We start from the raw sequence: 16320 nt of genomic DNA, 5'->3' as shown, positions 1-16320 counted from the left end.
ATGTGTGTGTCTGTCTGTGTCTCTGTATGTGTGTGTATGTTTCTGTGTGTGTGTGTGTCTGTGTGTATGTATGTGTCTGTTGGGGGGTGTATGTGTGTGTGTCTGTCTGTGTGTATGTGTGTGTGTGTGTTTCTGTATGTATGTGTCTGGGGGGGTTGGGGATCAGTTTTTCACCGGGCCCCATGGATTGTGTGTACGCCACTGCTGAGAGGAAGTGATAGCCATTTACTTCCTCTCAGCTTCTTACTGAAAGACCACGCAGGAAAATAGGTAGGGAGGAGGCACAGGCAGCATGGGGGAGAGAGACAGTAGCTGCAGCAGATAACTGCTGTTGCTCCCCTCAGCCAAGCAGCAGCTAAATTCCAAGCAAGCCACCCTCCTGGAAACAAAAGGTATTTTAACTGAAGGGTGGCAGCAAATATTAAAATTAACATGTATGTGTTTATGTCAGATTGTGTGTGTCTGAGTGAGTGTGTGTGTGTGTGTGTGAATGTGTCTGAGTTTGTGTGTATATATATGAGTGCCACAGTCTGTGTGGCACAGTGTGTGTATCTGTGAGTGTTTAGGTCACAGTGTGTGTGTGTGTGTATCTTTCTGTGTGTCAGGGTGTGCATCTGTGTATGTGTGTGTGCATCTGTTTGTCAGGCTGTACATCTGTGTCCCAGGGGGCATGTGTGTCAGCGTGCATATATCTGTGTGCCAGGGTGTGCATCCGTGTGTGTATGTATACATGTCCGTGTGTATGCTTCTGTGTGTCAGGCTTTGCATCTGTGTGTCGGGGTGCATGTGTCAGTGTGTGTGTGTTTTTTATGTCAGTGTGTATCTGTGTGTCAAGGTGTGTGCATGTGTCGGAGTGTACATAAATTTGTGTCTATGCGACAATGTGTTTTTATGGGTGTATCTGTGTGTATATCTTTTTTTATTCATCTACTTTTGTCACACCTTCTGTATGTGAGAACAAGCGCATTTATATCTGTGTAAGTATGTATTTATGTGGCAGAGTATGTGCATGCATCCAAGCAATTAAACACCAACACAACATGCAAACACACTCCTGCAGTCTAACACAAACATTATATACAAACACACCCCTGCATTCAGACTACATAATTATATACAAACACTCCTTCACTCAAACACCAATACTACATACAAATGTACACCCATATTTAAAAGCCAACATTACATACAAACACCCCCCTGCAATCAAATGCAAATATTACATACAAACACACTCCTGCATTCAAACACCAACACTACACACAAGAGCACACTACATTTAAAAGCCAATACAAATACAATACAAACAAACCCCTGCATTAAAATGCAAACACTACACAAAAGTACACCATAGCATTTCAATGACAACAGTACATATAAATACACGCCTACATGCACACATAGATTCTGTACAAAAACATGCCTACATTTAAATGCACAAACACTGCTCACAAATACAGCCCTGCAAGGATGGGAAAATGGTAGTTACCCAGCTGGCATAGCATCATTGGAGTTGTACGACAGATGGGGATCTAACTTTTGACCACTCTTGCACTAGAGGAAGCCCAAAAATATTTTTTGCACCAGGGCCTTTTCTACATTAATTCCTCCACTGCTGACATGTCTACTTTACATAAATGTATACTTTTGGGTGGTAATTTATTTTCTGTGATGGCTATAATGCGTACTAGATAAAATACCAAATTCCAAAATTATTTTGTGACCTGTAAATACCAAAAATTGAACTCAAATCCTAGATTTAAATCAGGACAAATACATTTTAGTCTACTTTGCTTCAGCAACATTAATTATGCACAAGTTTTTATTACCAAAACTGGGGGGAAAAAGAGAGAACTCATGGGTGGGCCATGTAGGTGGATTTGTGCGTGGGCCTTGTAGGCATAGTCACGATCTACCTTGAGCTGTGTAATGGACCCCAAAAAATGGAGCTGCTTCCTGTTCGTTAATTGTTGTGAGCACTGTTACAAACAGTCTCCAGAGAGCCTGATCTACACCAGACCTGTGGAGCAAGACTGCAGCCTGAGCTCATCACCATCCTCTTGTCCTCATCTGGTGGTAAGTAGGCAATCTAATATATTATTAGTGGCTCTAATCTGTAATTTACCTCACAATAAAGGGCCACTATAGTCACCAGAAGCACTACAGCTAAATGTAGTGGTTCTAGTGTCTATAGCCTGTCCCTGCAGGCTTTTTAATGTAAACACACTGCCTTTTCAGATAAAAGACACTTTGTGCAGAACTGGCATTGGCCCAAATGGCAGAACATATGGGTAGGGCATTGTGATGTCACATGGTGGGCAGGATATGTGGAGGGGGGTAATTTTTTGTTTTGCCTACGGCGGCAAAAATCCTTGACCGGCCCTGCCTTTGCACCTCTAATTTAAGACTATGTCCTCTTGTTTTGGTAGGTTTTCTTCTTTTAAATATAGTCTCCTCCTTTATTGTGTTGATTACCTTTATGTTTCTGTCATATCCCCCCTGTCTCGTCTTTCCTCCAAGCTATACATGTTAAGATCCTTTAACCTTTCCTGGTAAGTTTTCTCCTGTAATCCATGTACCAGTTTAGTAGCCCTTCTCTGAACTCTCTCTAAAGTATCAATATCCTTCTGAAGATACGGTCTCCGGTAGTGCGTACAATACTCCAAGTGAGGTCTCACCAGTGTTCTGTACAATGGCATGAGCACTTCCCTCTTTCTACTGCTAATACCTCTCCCTATACAACCAAACACTATTCTAGCATTTCCTGCTGCTCTATTACATTGTCTACCTACCTTTAAGTCATCTAAAATAATTACCTGTAAATCCCTTTCCTCAGATTTTGAGGTTAGGACTCTATCAAATATACTATATTCTGCCCTTGGGTTTTTATGTCCAAGATGCATTGTCTTGCTCTTATCCATATTAAATGTCAATTGCCACAACTCTGACCAATTTTCTAGTTTACCTAAATCATTTGCCATTTGGCTTATCCCTCCTGGAACATCAACCCTTTTACATGTCTTAGTATCATCAGCAAAAAGACATCCCTTACCATTAAGACCTTCTGGAATATCACTAATAAAAATATTAAAGAGAATGGGTCCAAGTACAGATCCCTGAGATACCCCACTGGTGACAAGCCCATGCTTTGAATTTACCCCATTGACTACAACCCTCTGTTGCCTGCCGCTGCCATACCCATTCAACAATATTGGAATCCAGACTTAAAGATTGCAGTTTATTGATAAGCCCTCTATGTGCAACAGTGTCAAAAGCCTTACTGAAATCTAGGTATGCATAGAAACATAGAAACATAGAATGTGATGGCAGATAAGAACCACTTGGCCCATCTAGTCTGTCTACTGCACCACCCTGATGTATTATTTTAGTTACAAGAAATCAAGAAAATCAATAAGATTAGTTTGGCATGATCTCCCTGAGGTAAACGCTCGTCTAAACTTGAAATCCATGTGATTTTAGGTATTTAACAATCCTATCCTTTAACATGATTTCCATTACTTTCCCTACTATTGAAGTAAGGTTTACTGGCCTATACTAGCCTGACTCCTCCCTACTACCTTTCTTGTAAATTGGCACAACATTTGCTAACTTCCAATCTTCTGGGACTTAACAATGATTGGTTAAATAAATATGTTAATGTTTTTGCTAGTACACCACTAAGCTCTTTTAATTGCTTTGGGTGTATTCCACCAGGTCCCATTGACTTATTTGTCTTTATTTTTGACAGTTGAAATATAACCTCCACCTCTTCCTCTATAAACTCACATGTAACAAATGACTCATTTGTCATTTTTCCTAACTAAGCCCCTTTCCTTCATTTACTAAACAAAAATATTCATTGAGGCAGTCAGCTAGACCTTTATCCTCTTCTACATACCTTCCTTCTTTTGTTTTTAATCTAACTAATCCTTGTTTTACTTTCGTTTTCTCATTTATGTATCTAAAAAATGCTTTGTCCCCTTTTTTTTACTGACTGCTATTTTCTCTTTTGTGTGTAATTTGGAAGCTCTTATAACTTGCCCAGCCTCTTTTTGCCTAATCTTATAGATCTGTCTATGTTCCTCACTCTGTTTTTTTTTTTTAATTACTAAATGCAAATTTTTTTACTATTATGGCCACATCTGCGGAGTACCACAGTGGCTTCTTTAATTTTTTGCTTTTACTGACAAGCCTAATGCAATTTTCTGTTGCGTTCAGTAGTGCAATTTTTAAATAATTCAATTTCTCTTGGACTCCATTTAAGCTGCCCCAGTCTGACAATGACTCCCTTACACATATTGTAATTTTAGAAAAGTCTGTTTTTCTAAAGTCTAAAACTTTTGTTTTTGTGTGGTGTAACTCAGTTACTGTTCTTATCTTAACCCCTTCAGGACCGCTCACGGTTCAGGACCGTCAGCGGTAAAACGTGCATTTGGACCGCTGACGGTCCTGAACCGTCATAGCAAAAAACGGGCTGCGGGAAGCGATCAGTATAACGCTGTAACTATCTGCCAGACATCCCAGGCAGATAGTAACAGCCAATTACGGCGTGTGAGCGATCCATGATCGCTCACAATTGGCTGCTGTCAAAGTGGGTGTTACAAACACTCACTTTGACAGTGATCTCTGCCCCTCTCTCCTCTGTAGCGTTTTGTGAGGCGAGAGAGACAGAGATCGTGATAGTTTGTTGCAGCAGAAGTGTTCCAGAGCTTTATACAGTATCTAAAGTGAATAAAAAATCCTTTGTAACCCCTTCCCTGCCAGATCTGTTACAGCAGTGCATTTGTACTGTCTGTATTTTTTTTTTGCCCTTAAAGGCTTAAATTTGTTTTAAAAATCTGTGTCTTGGTCTGTCTTGGTCTGTTTTGTTCTGTCTAGTTCTGTCTTGGTCTGTCTTAGTCAGTCAGTTTCCTTCCCCCAAATCTCCATTAGATTTTTGTGACAGGAGTTAGTTTAGGGATTGCTGTTTAGTCTGTTTTAGTAAAAAAAAAAAAAGTATAATTTTTTTTGTGTGTGTTTGTAATTTGATTTAGTCGTGTGTAAAACATGAAGCGTATGTATAACTTGCAGGAGGCATATGCCTTCTTGGCGTCAGACTCTGACACCACTGACACTGCGTCAGATTTTGACCCAGGTCAGTTTTCTGACACGTCTAGTCAAGACGACATGTCATCTGTGTGTGAGCCAGCTGAAGAAAGAAGCTGTGCTTCCTCTGCTACGCCGAATGTGGAGGAGGACTGGGTACCTCCACAGTTAGCTGAGCCCAACGTCCCCCCTTTTAGTGCCAAAGCAGGCATTAATGTTAATGTGGATGGCTTCTCCCCAATGAAGTATGTAGAACTATTTTTAGGGGATACCATCTGGGAGGAGATTGCTTCCCAGACTAACTTGTATGCTACCCAATTTATTGATAACAATCCAAGTAGCTATACAGTCAGGGAGCATGACTGGCATCCCACAGATGTCCCAGAGCTTAAAAAATTCTGGGCTCTTACAATGCTCATGGGGATTATAAAGAAGCTATCAATTCGCTCATACTGGAGCACCAACCCAATGTCTAGTCCAGTATTCTCCCAAACCATGCCTAGAGCCAGATACGAATTACTGCTGAGATTTTTACATTTCAGTTACAATACCCTCTGTCACCCTAGAGATCACCCCCAATACGATAGGCTTTTTAAAATATGCCCACTGCTAGACCATTTTCAGGACAAATTTTTCGGATGTTTATACCCCCCAACAAAATGTATCCATAGATGAATCTCACCATAGATGAAAACTGTACAAACTGTGCGAGAACGAAAGTGGATACACGTTTGCCTTTCGTGTACATGAGGGGAAAGATGGTCAACTGAACCCTCCTGGCTGTCCTGACTCCCTGGGAACAAGTGGGAAACTTGTATGGGACCTACTAAACCCCTTGTTTAATAAAGGTTACCACTTTTATGTGGATAATTTTTATAGTAGTGTCCGTCTGTTTAAAACACTTTATGGTTTACAGACACTGGCCTGTGGCACTGCCAGAAAAAAATCCAAAGACTTTACACGATCTTTCAAAATTAAAAAAAGGCAAATGTAAAGCACTTCGCAAAGCTGAAGTGCTTGCACTAAAATTTAGGGACAGGAAGGATGTCAACATGCTAACCACCATCCATGACGAACGCATGTCAGACGTCTCTGTCTGGGGCAGAGTAGAGTCCAAACCGGTTTGCATCAAGGCGTATAATAAGTTCATGGGGGTGTGTTGATTTGGCTGATCAGCTGATGCAGCCATATTTTATTTTACGAAAAACCAAAGCATGGTATAAAAAGGTGGCTATCTATACATGGGGGGTATCCCTGTACTCGGGAGATGTTGCTGAACACATATCGGGGTGTTGTTTGGCAGTGACACCTAACAGAATCTGTGAATTTATACCTGAATTGCAATGTATGTGAAAAAAAATAAAAAAAATAAACTACCTATGCAAGGTTTGGCAAAGGTTTATGGTAAAATGGCTGCATAGAAAGTATCAAAATATTCTTAGATGAATACCCTCGGTTTTCTAGTTTAAGAAAATGTTATACATGTGGGCTGTTTTCTGGAGATTTATGACATAATAGTGTTGAAAAATGTACATTTTGAAACAGCAATTTCCTACTTGTACTTATAGCCCTATAACTTGCAAATAAAAGCAAAAAACACATAAACATTGGGTGTTTTTAAACTCAGGACAACATTTTGAATCTATTTAGCAGTTTGTTTCATTCGATTTTGTAGATCAGTAAAAGATTTTTTAGGCAAAAGTCAAACAAATGTGTTTTTTTTTTAATTTTTCACCATATTTTATTATTATTTTTTTCATTAAATTATATGACATGATAAAAATAATAGTATGTAAAGAAAGCCCTTTTTGTCCTGAAAAAAACAATATATAATTTGTATCGGAACAGTAAATGAGAGAGCGGAAAATTACAGCTAAACACAAACACCACAAAAGTGTTAAAATAGCTCTGGTCCTTAACGTACAAACATCTCAAAAACAGTCCGGTCCTGAAGGAGTTAAAGCAAACTGACTGATGCTCACTGGATCCTAAACGTTCACCCAGGGCCGGCCTTAGGGGTGTGCGAGCTGTGCGGCCGCACAGGGCGCCATGAAGCAGGGGGCGCCGTGCGGCCGCACAGCCGGCCGGGATTAAAAAATAAAATAAAAAATTCCGGCGGGGGCGGAGCTTACCATGCGGCGGGGGCGGAGCTAAAAGCGCCGGAAAACTGATGCAGGGGAAGCAGGAAGGAGTCCCTGCTTCCCTACCAAACAGTCACCAGGAGCTGCACTGCCTCCACAATGAACTCCACAGGTAACTGTGTGATTGTCAGGTGAGTGTGACTCTCTGTCTGTGTGTATTACTGTCTGTGTGTGTATGACTGTCTGCCTCTGTGTGTCTGTGTGTATGACTGCCTGTGTGTGTGTATTACTGTCTGTGTGTGTGTGTGTGTGTGTGTGTATGACTGTCTGCCTCTGTGTGTCTGTGTGTATGACTGTCTGCCTGTGTGTGTGTGTATTACTGTCTGTGTGTATGACTGTCTGCCTCTGTGTGTGTGTGTGTGTATGACTGTCTGCCTGTGTGTGTGTGTGTGTATGACTGTCTGCCTGTGTGTGTGTGTGTGTATTACTGTCTGTGTGTGTGTGTGTATGACTGTCTGCCTCTGTGTGTGTGTGTGTGTGTATGACTGTCTGCCTCTGTGTGTCTGTGTGTATGACTGTCTGCCTGTGTGTCTGTGTGTATGACTGTCTGCGTGTGTGTGTGTGTGTGTGTATGACTGTCTGCCTCTGTGTGTGTCTGTGTGTATGACTGTGTGTGTGTATGTGTGTATTACTGTCTGCCTCTGTGTGTGTCTGTGTGTATTACTGTCTGTGTCTGTGTGCATGACTGACTGTCTGCCTGTGTGTGTCTGTGTGTGTGTGTGAGACTGTCTGCCTTTGTGTGTCTGTGTGTGTGTGTGTATGACTGTCTGCCTGTGTGTGTGTGTGTGGATGTCTTCCTGTGTGTGTGTATGGCCGTCTGACTCTGTGTGTGTGTGTGTGTGTGTTTGTGTGTGTGTGTCACATGCAACCAATACACGCATATCACACACTGTTAATACACCCATTACAAATATCACACATAGCATACATATCACACACAGTCATCACACCTACACAGACAACACAAACATTACAGCATACATGGATGACAGGGGGGGGGGGGGGGGGCGCTGTGAAGATTTTTCGCACAGGGCGTCTAAATGCTTAAGGCCGGCCCTGTGTTCACCTACAGTAATATCTAATACCAAATCTCTATTTGTTAACACTAAATCTAGTATTCCCTCTTTACGAGTTGGTTCCTCAACGGGTTGTTTTAGATACAATCCCAGTAGGGAGTTTAGAATATGTGTGCTCCTAACACAAGCAGCTATTTTGTCCAGTTCACACTATTTGCATAGTGAATATCAGATGTTGGCTAGCGATTTACTGGCAGATTTCTTCACTCTCTATAGTGCATTAATTTGCACCTGTAACTGTTACGATTAACTGTTACCTTTTAAACAACATTGAGAGCAGTGAGGATCCAAGGAACACTCTTTGTCACTGGTTTGGTGGTAGTATTTCAATGCTGATACATGTACGACTTTCACACCTCTTTGTGTTTGTTCATATTTACTTTTGTTGCTATGCCTTCCACGTGGGTCTAAAAAATTATGAAAGCTCAAACTGCTTTTTTTAATTGATGTTTGCTTAACTATATTACACTTTGTACACAGCATTCAAGTTGTGTCATTCCCTAATTTATCAATATATATTTAAAGGAATACTCCAAGCGCCATCACCATTACAGCAAGGTGTAGTGCTTGTGGTGCAGGTAACACACTGGTTCCTCTCAATGTAAGTAGTCATCTATGTGGTAATGGTTTGACTTCTTAACTGGGTTCTGTTGAGTCCCACTCCTTACCTCTCTCCTTCTAGTGCTGAAAGACATGCAGTGTGTAAGGCTAGCTCATTGGCTGAGAGTGTCAGATGATCACTTTCAGGATATGAGCGAAGCCCTGCACTGCCAGACTTGGCTCAGGCAGAGAGCTTCTGGCTACTGAATAGGCAGGGATCAGTGCTTGACAGACACCAGGGAAAAAACGAAACAGTTCTAAAATAGTTGCTTACACTTTGGGCATCAGAGCATTCTTTGCATCAGCGTACTGTAATATTTACGGTGCTTGGCGTCAGGCCCAGATTGGCCATTGGGCAAACCTGGCAAATATCTGGTAGGCCCGATTTTTATGAGCTGAGGCCAACAAGGGAGGTCAAAGGATCTCCACTGCTGGCCCATGCAGAGCTGGCATTGCTGTCTGTCCCCTCTGGCAGATGGAGAAATCAAAGCTCTCCCTCACTTTCCCACTAGCACTTTGTTAAGGAAAGGAGTAACAGTGAGGCTGAACAGTCTTCTCATGAGTGGCAAGTGTTGCCGCATACCACGGCAATCCTCTGACACAGCACATAGCCAAAGCTCGCGAGAGGCAGAGTCACTCAGTAATGTCCCCCCTCCCTGGCAAAAAGTAAGAAAAGAGAGAGGAAATATAGTTTATAGTTTGTTATTTTTTGTTTTACATAAACATAATAAATCTAAATTCTTTTAGACCACCAAACACTGTGCACCCCTCAAACACACTGCACCCCCACACACTACACCCCTTATATACAATCTGGATCCTCTAAGCACACTCGATCCCCTTTATACACACACTGCACAACCTATATACAAACTACATTCCTGACATACACATCACATTCCTTATAGTCACCTCTGGAACCTCCATGCACACGCTAGATCCTCTGTATGCAAACACAGACACTATAATCTCTAAATACACACTTTCTACAGCCACTAGCCACACACAGTACAGCCCCTAGCTGCATATATTACTCCTCAAACACAACACAACTGAAACGTATATATACAAAAAAAAACAGCACACCACAATCAGCTCACTCTACACACACGCAATCTTACAAACACATGTACAATATGCTTTCTTGGCCCTTTTGTCCTCTGGTAGCCCACTTATGGAGGCACTAGAGACAAATCACAAACAAATGCAGCACAAGCATGTCATTAAATTTGCTTGCACTGTGCAGAACAAAAAACACTGCCTTTTTCTTATGTAAGAGCTGTTCAGCAGGGCTGTGTGCATGGTCTGCCCTGAAAGAGCATTAAACAAACATGCTCACTTTGAGGTGGGATGTGCTTGTTATTGGTAATGACACAACAAACACCCTCTCTGGCCTTGCACCTTTCCCACTGGCCGGTGTTTTTAAAAGTGCCTAGGCCCAATTTTTCCCAGTCCAGTCTTGAATGGCATGCTCTTTTAAACATTACACTAGGAGAACAATGAAAGAGGGATCTGCGTCCCCCCTTAGTATAATAAATATGTAATCATTGAGCGGCAAAGTATACATTTTATATAGATAGATTTATTTTTGCATACAGGATACAATCAAAAATGAATGCAAAATGTTGGCCTATCTGACCTTAGTCTTTCATAATGAACATTAACAAATAAACAGTATAAATGCATGAAAATCAGCACCAAAATTACAATAAGCCCTGCCCACTCACAGGTGGTAGCTCTTACCATAGAAATGAGTATAACAAACATAAGTCCATATAGGAGTTATATATTGGATATAAAGCTGGAATACCCAAAAAAGCCTTTATTGGTGGGGGTAGTTAAGTTGCAATGGAGAGCTTAAATGTATGGCTGTACGTAAACAGTCTGTAAGTTACAGAGGCTATGTGTCTCCGTATGTCTCAGGCAGATATACTCAAAGATGTAGGAGTGGATTCCAACAAATCATAAGGGATGGATACATCCAGAAGGGGAAGGAAAAAGGGGAGGAGGAAAGAGAGGAGGAAGGGGAAAATTCACATACATGTATATACAAGTTTTCACAAGGATTTATGACTTGACAAATGGTCCTTCGTCCTCATTGTTTTACAAGCTATATAGATTATTCCACATGAACATTTGAGGAGGTACACAGTAGATCTGTCACATGTGTAATCATTTTTGTTTTGTAATTCCAACTTGTTCTTGGGTGGCTGAAGGTGTCCCCTTTTATTACATTATTACATGATCCATAATTGAGGCAGGGAAAGGTGTCACATTTACGCATGGTGAGAAATGTTCACGTCCTCTTTTTGAGAGGTCCAATTGACCAGAGATTCTTGAATATTCTTATTGTGTCTAGAGGCAAACTGCAGAGGTAGCTGAAATTCTGGAATCGATGGACACATGTCCCTCATCACTTTCTAATGTTTTGGTAGAACATGGTTAAAGCTGCTACTGATAGAGTTATACATGGTGATGAACAGAAACCTGCCCTTGATATTGATTGTGGTATGCTTCCTAATCAGTATAGCCTCATGTTTCAGTCAGAGTGCTCTTGACTGCTAACACGTACCCCATTCCCTGTTGCCCAATAAACACATGAGAATAATATCAGGTAGGGGCAATGGCTACAGCTTTAATGATAACTTCAATTGCCAGCAAATTCTAAACTCTGTCAGCAGTTGGGATGCTTCACCAACAGACAGCTATATCCAGTATAAACCAAGAGCACTCAGCAGGCAGTGACTACCCAAGCCGACTCTGCACCTTCTTCCACTTAGAACTGCGCTGGCCAGGAATAACACGAGCTGTGACAAAACAAAAGAATAATAGCAGCCATAACCTCCAACACAGACAGACCCACATAAATTTTAGGGCGGGCGAGTGGGAAAAGTTAGGATCCCTACACTTCTACCAGGAGACTGGTAAGTTCCCTCCCTCTTCACCCCCATTTATCTAATCCCCATTGTATCCCCCAAATTGAGCACCTTATCACTGTCATTAGTAATATCTTCCTTTCCTTACCAGTCCAGGGAGGTTCTTGACTGCCGACAAGTACCCCATTCCCTGTTGCCCAATAAACACACAAGAATAATATCAGTTGGGTAAGGGCAACGGCCACAGCTTTATTGATAACTTCAATTGCCAGCAAATCCGTAGCTGTTGGGATGCTTCACCAACAGACAGCTCTATCCAGTATAAACCAAGAGTCTGGAGCAGCCTGCCCCCGCCATCAGCTCTCAGCAGGCTAAGACTTCCCAAGCCGACTCTGCACCTTCTTCCACTTGTTACTGCACTGGCCAGGAATACCACCACCGTGATGACGACCTAATTGCCTTCCCTGTCGGCATCATGCCCCGCCCCCTACAAAGGGCAGCCTCAATACCAGCTTTAAGATCTGTATTGAAGATATCCAACCCAATTAAAGTCAGATGCACTCCATCGTTCCATATCAGATTAGAATTATCCCCTGCCGAATGACAAAACCCCCGGTGGCGCACAAGTTTGGCAACTGTCACATTAAGCTTGCACTGACTATGTTTAATACCCCGTTCAATGTTCGCCAACAAGGTCTGGGGACTATTTCAGACCAAATTAAATTAAGTCCCGAAACAAAGCAAAGCAACAGGCCAAATTGGGCCTAATCGCATGGATCAGATATACAGGTCTAACGCGCCCTAAATTGTTCCTACCCGCGTGAATTAACAAAGTGCCGGGTCTGACACAAACATATGTAATGCTACACACTCCAGATAAATTTGCTGCCATAGAAGTCCCTTAAAACCCCTCCATCTAGCTCTGGCTACTTTGTACAGGAGACCCAAATTTCTTACATAAGTGCGCTCCTCCGCTCGCCACACAGCCCAGTAAATGAATGAGTGCCCCAAAATCCAGATATAGCGAGGACCTGGGCCAAACTGTCGAGTAGCTGCAGCCACACGCTCTCCTGGACTCTCCTGCTCTCCCTCCTCATCCGAACCAGACACTGACAGGAGCCGCTGTCTTCCGACCCCAGCGGTAAAGCCGGCTTCCATCTTGCTGTCCGGTATCTCCTCCAGCTCCACGTCTCCAGACTGTGCCGGTGTCCTGGAGTCCCTTCTCTGCCCCAATGATGCCCTCCTGTGTGTGGCACCCTGGTGCATTTACAGTGCTTCCAGGGCACCGATGTTGCACGTAACTTCCGGCATTTCCCGCCGCCACTGCCGCCACCACAGGAAGAGAAGGCAGGCTTCTGCATCTTCCCTCCAAAACTCCTCCAACTTCGGCCCTCTCCCCAGCTCCAACAACAGGCCACCAATTCCTCCTCGACTCCCTGGTAGGCACTGTGTACACCATGCCACGGATGCCACTCCTCTCCACTTTACCTCCTCGCTGTCCACCGCTGCTCCTCCGCACAGGGTCTCGATCGCCTAACCCAGTGGTACCCAACTCAGTCCTTAAGTACCCCCTAACAGTCCAGGATTTAAGGATTTCCCCAGTCATGTCCTTCCTTCCTTACCAGTCTAGGGAGGTTCCTTCCTCTTCATGATGCATGAATTCATCAGGATACCCTGCTTTTTTTAAACTCAGATACCATTTCGCTCATATGTTTTAGTTTCATGGGATACATTCCATTTCATTCTCATATATTACCCCAGTAAAATACCAACTGAAACATTTTACTGGGGTCTCTTTGCTAACACTCCAGATTTTAATGATGGGAAACCTCATGAGATTTAGTGGGTAAACATTTAGTTAATACACCTCCTAATTTAATCTGTGGTTCATTTGCTTGTTTACTAAGTGTAAGGCTGGGTGAGCATTGTAAGGCTCCACATCTAGCAGAAGCTTCGGAGCCTTTTTTTTTTGTGACAGAGGTTTACTATAGGTATTTCACTAAACACATTTAATTCATGTCTATTCATGGAATGTGAAACTGTCTTGTATGTAAGTCCACGTGTTCTCTTTTTTTTCTTCCGTTTGATGTAAAGTTGTCTGAATAAAGATTTCAGTAATTTGTAGTTTCTTTTCTCCCTACAATCCAGACTTTGTTCTGGTGTAGCTATTTACACATTTTCTACGTGTTTTCTTTTCTCTTCTTGCTTAGATTGATGCATGCTGCTCCCCTATATCATTGACCTCCTCTCTGCACTCTGTTGTGCTGTGTTTTGTCTACTTATATTTTAACTTCATTTTTCTATAAAACCAGTCCATAAACAAGAATCATCAAGCATATCGTTCTATCAATAAATTGTGTTTATGTTTACAAATGAGCAATCTGTAGATACTGATATCAATAATCATTTTACATGTTACTTTGCAGAACACACACAAAAAAACATAGTGTTACTATTTTTTTTCAAATTATTTGGTAGTGAATGGGTTAATTATTTTGCTGAAACTGTACAAAAAATATTTACATTTTATCACGTTACACCCCCTAAATATGCCTACAAAGGATTTGTTCATTTTCTGCAAACAGGTAAACAAACTTTCGGAAATGTATAAAATTGTAATTATTTAGATAACTAAACAAACTGCTTTCATGCAAATAACTCTGTAGGGAAGGGGTTAACAGGCCTTGTGCTTGTATAATCTAAGTAATTAAAAAAAAAAAAAAGTATGATTCATATTAACATTTTAACAAGTAACTGAAATTTACTTACTCATCATCAGCTATTGATTTTCCTGATATGTTGTTCATCTTAGAAGGGGCATAGTCCCAATATATTTCTTTAATTGCAACATAAAATGTTTTAATTCTTCCAGCTTTGCAGATGACCCCGAAAAAGAACAGTACGGATATTGCAACGAGCTTCATCTTGAACTTTGCTTTCCAGAATAATGTTGAGACAGTGACTACACCTCATATATATATAGCTAGAACAGACTTGCCAGCAATGAGCATTTGCATAACCATAATCTTATTATGACATCTTCCTCTCTAATGTGCACAAATTAAAATAACCTTCCATGTCAGTGATCAGGTATATTTTCTATTCTTGATGGAACAGCATTCATTCTGCTTATGGTAAAAAGTTTGATCTCTCTGCAATGACCTGTAAATAGATATACACACAAATTACCAGATGTAGCAAATAATATAAGAACTAGTGCTTCTCAGCTATCATTTATTCACCCCTTAAGGACCAAACTTCTGGAATAAAAGGTAATCATGACATGTCACACATGTCATGTGTCCTTAAGGGGTTAAAGGGATCCATAAAGCACATTAGTTTGCTGAAGTGCTAGATGTGTGAACCGTATCCATTTTTAATCAATGATGATAATCTCAGCCAATCCACTACTACGCATGCGTGTCAATTACTGTTCTAAATCAATGTGCATCTTACCCTAGTCATGCATTGGCTTAATACATCTCTATGGGAGCATTCAGTATTTTCATGCAGCGCATGAAGATAGCTAGCATCAGTTCTGCACAGATTGCAGGGCCGCAAGAAATGCCTCTAGTGTAGAACTAATCAATCTTTTGGTCGAGCTGTGCCAAATAAAAAACTGAACATCCTGAGTGTGCCAGTCCTATTTTTTTTTTTCTTTAAAGAGACCTTCATGCATGCTGAGAAATTCTCTTGTGTTATCTGTGGGTGTGTCAGATGCTATAGGGGTTGTATATGTGTGTGGGCTCTTTGTATGTATGTGGAATATCTGTGGTGTTCTATAGTGTAAATATAGGCTAGGGATAGTGCGATTAGTGGTTCAGCTGATCATTAGAGCCAATATATGGCACATTTCTGATAATCCCTTCCTGTGACTCCCAGCATGTGGAGTGCAGCTGAAGGAAGGGGGGTTAGACCATGAATACTATACTGTAATGTACTGTCACTGAGAATGACTGACCAATGTAACCATTTTGATTTTAGAGAAATGTAGAAAAACATGGTCTGTTGTGGTGGAATCTCGGTAAAAATTAATTTAGTAGGCCGAGATTACCACGTGGCATGTGTACGTGCATATGCTGACGTATCGATCAGTTGGTTGCACGAGGCAAGATACGATCAGTAGTGTACGGAGCATGTGCAAGAATACAGGATGTAGTATTCCCCCTCCTCCATTGTGCTGGACAAGCCATGCGGTCAAACAGGAAGTTAATTCTTATTTGTGTTGATTGGTTAAGAGAATGTGCGGGTGGAGCTTAATATGGGAGGAGTTATGTGCCTATATAAGGAGCCTGCACTATTGTCCGGGGCTCAGAATTTGCTGTATTTTGGTGACGTTAGTCCCTCTGAGTCCCGATCGGTGATCCAATAAAGAATCTCTTCCTTCCTGAAGAAACCTGTGTCCATCTCTCTGTGCTTGGCTTCCGTCAGTTTCTCCGGTATCATTTGGTGCATTGGCCGGGAAGCTCATCGTTCAACGGTAGCTGAGAGGCAGAGGCGTGAGACGGTCTATCTTTGCCCACGTTCTCTACGGCTGCACCC

The 16320-nt window shown here is 41.7% G+C and overlaps 1 protein-coding gene across 1 annotated transcript in view; it reads right to left on the bottom strand.

Annotated features, from left to right (window-relative positions):
• LOC134586726 (ceruloplasmin-like) overlaps nt 1-16320 on the bottom strand; it is a 142823-nt gene that overhangs the window by 114638 nt on the left and 11865 nt on the right. The window contains 1 exon segment of the mRNA XM_063442482.1: nt 14548-14940. Within this exon segment, the coding sequence (XP_063298552.1) occupies nt 14548-14702 (155 nt within the window). The 5' untranslated portion in view covers nt 14703-14940.

Source organism: Pelobates fuscus, chromosome 2 (assembly GCF_036172605.1).
Source record: "Pelobates fuscus isolate aPelFus1 chromosome 2, aPelFus1.pri, whole genome shotgun sequence".
In the NCBI taxonomy this organism is placed as follows: Eukaryota; Metazoa; Chordata; class Amphibia; order Anura; family Pelobatidae; genus Pelobates; species Pelobates fuscus.
Note: the sequence above shows the minus strand (reverse complement) of the source record. Positions and strands in the feature narration are given on the sequence as shown.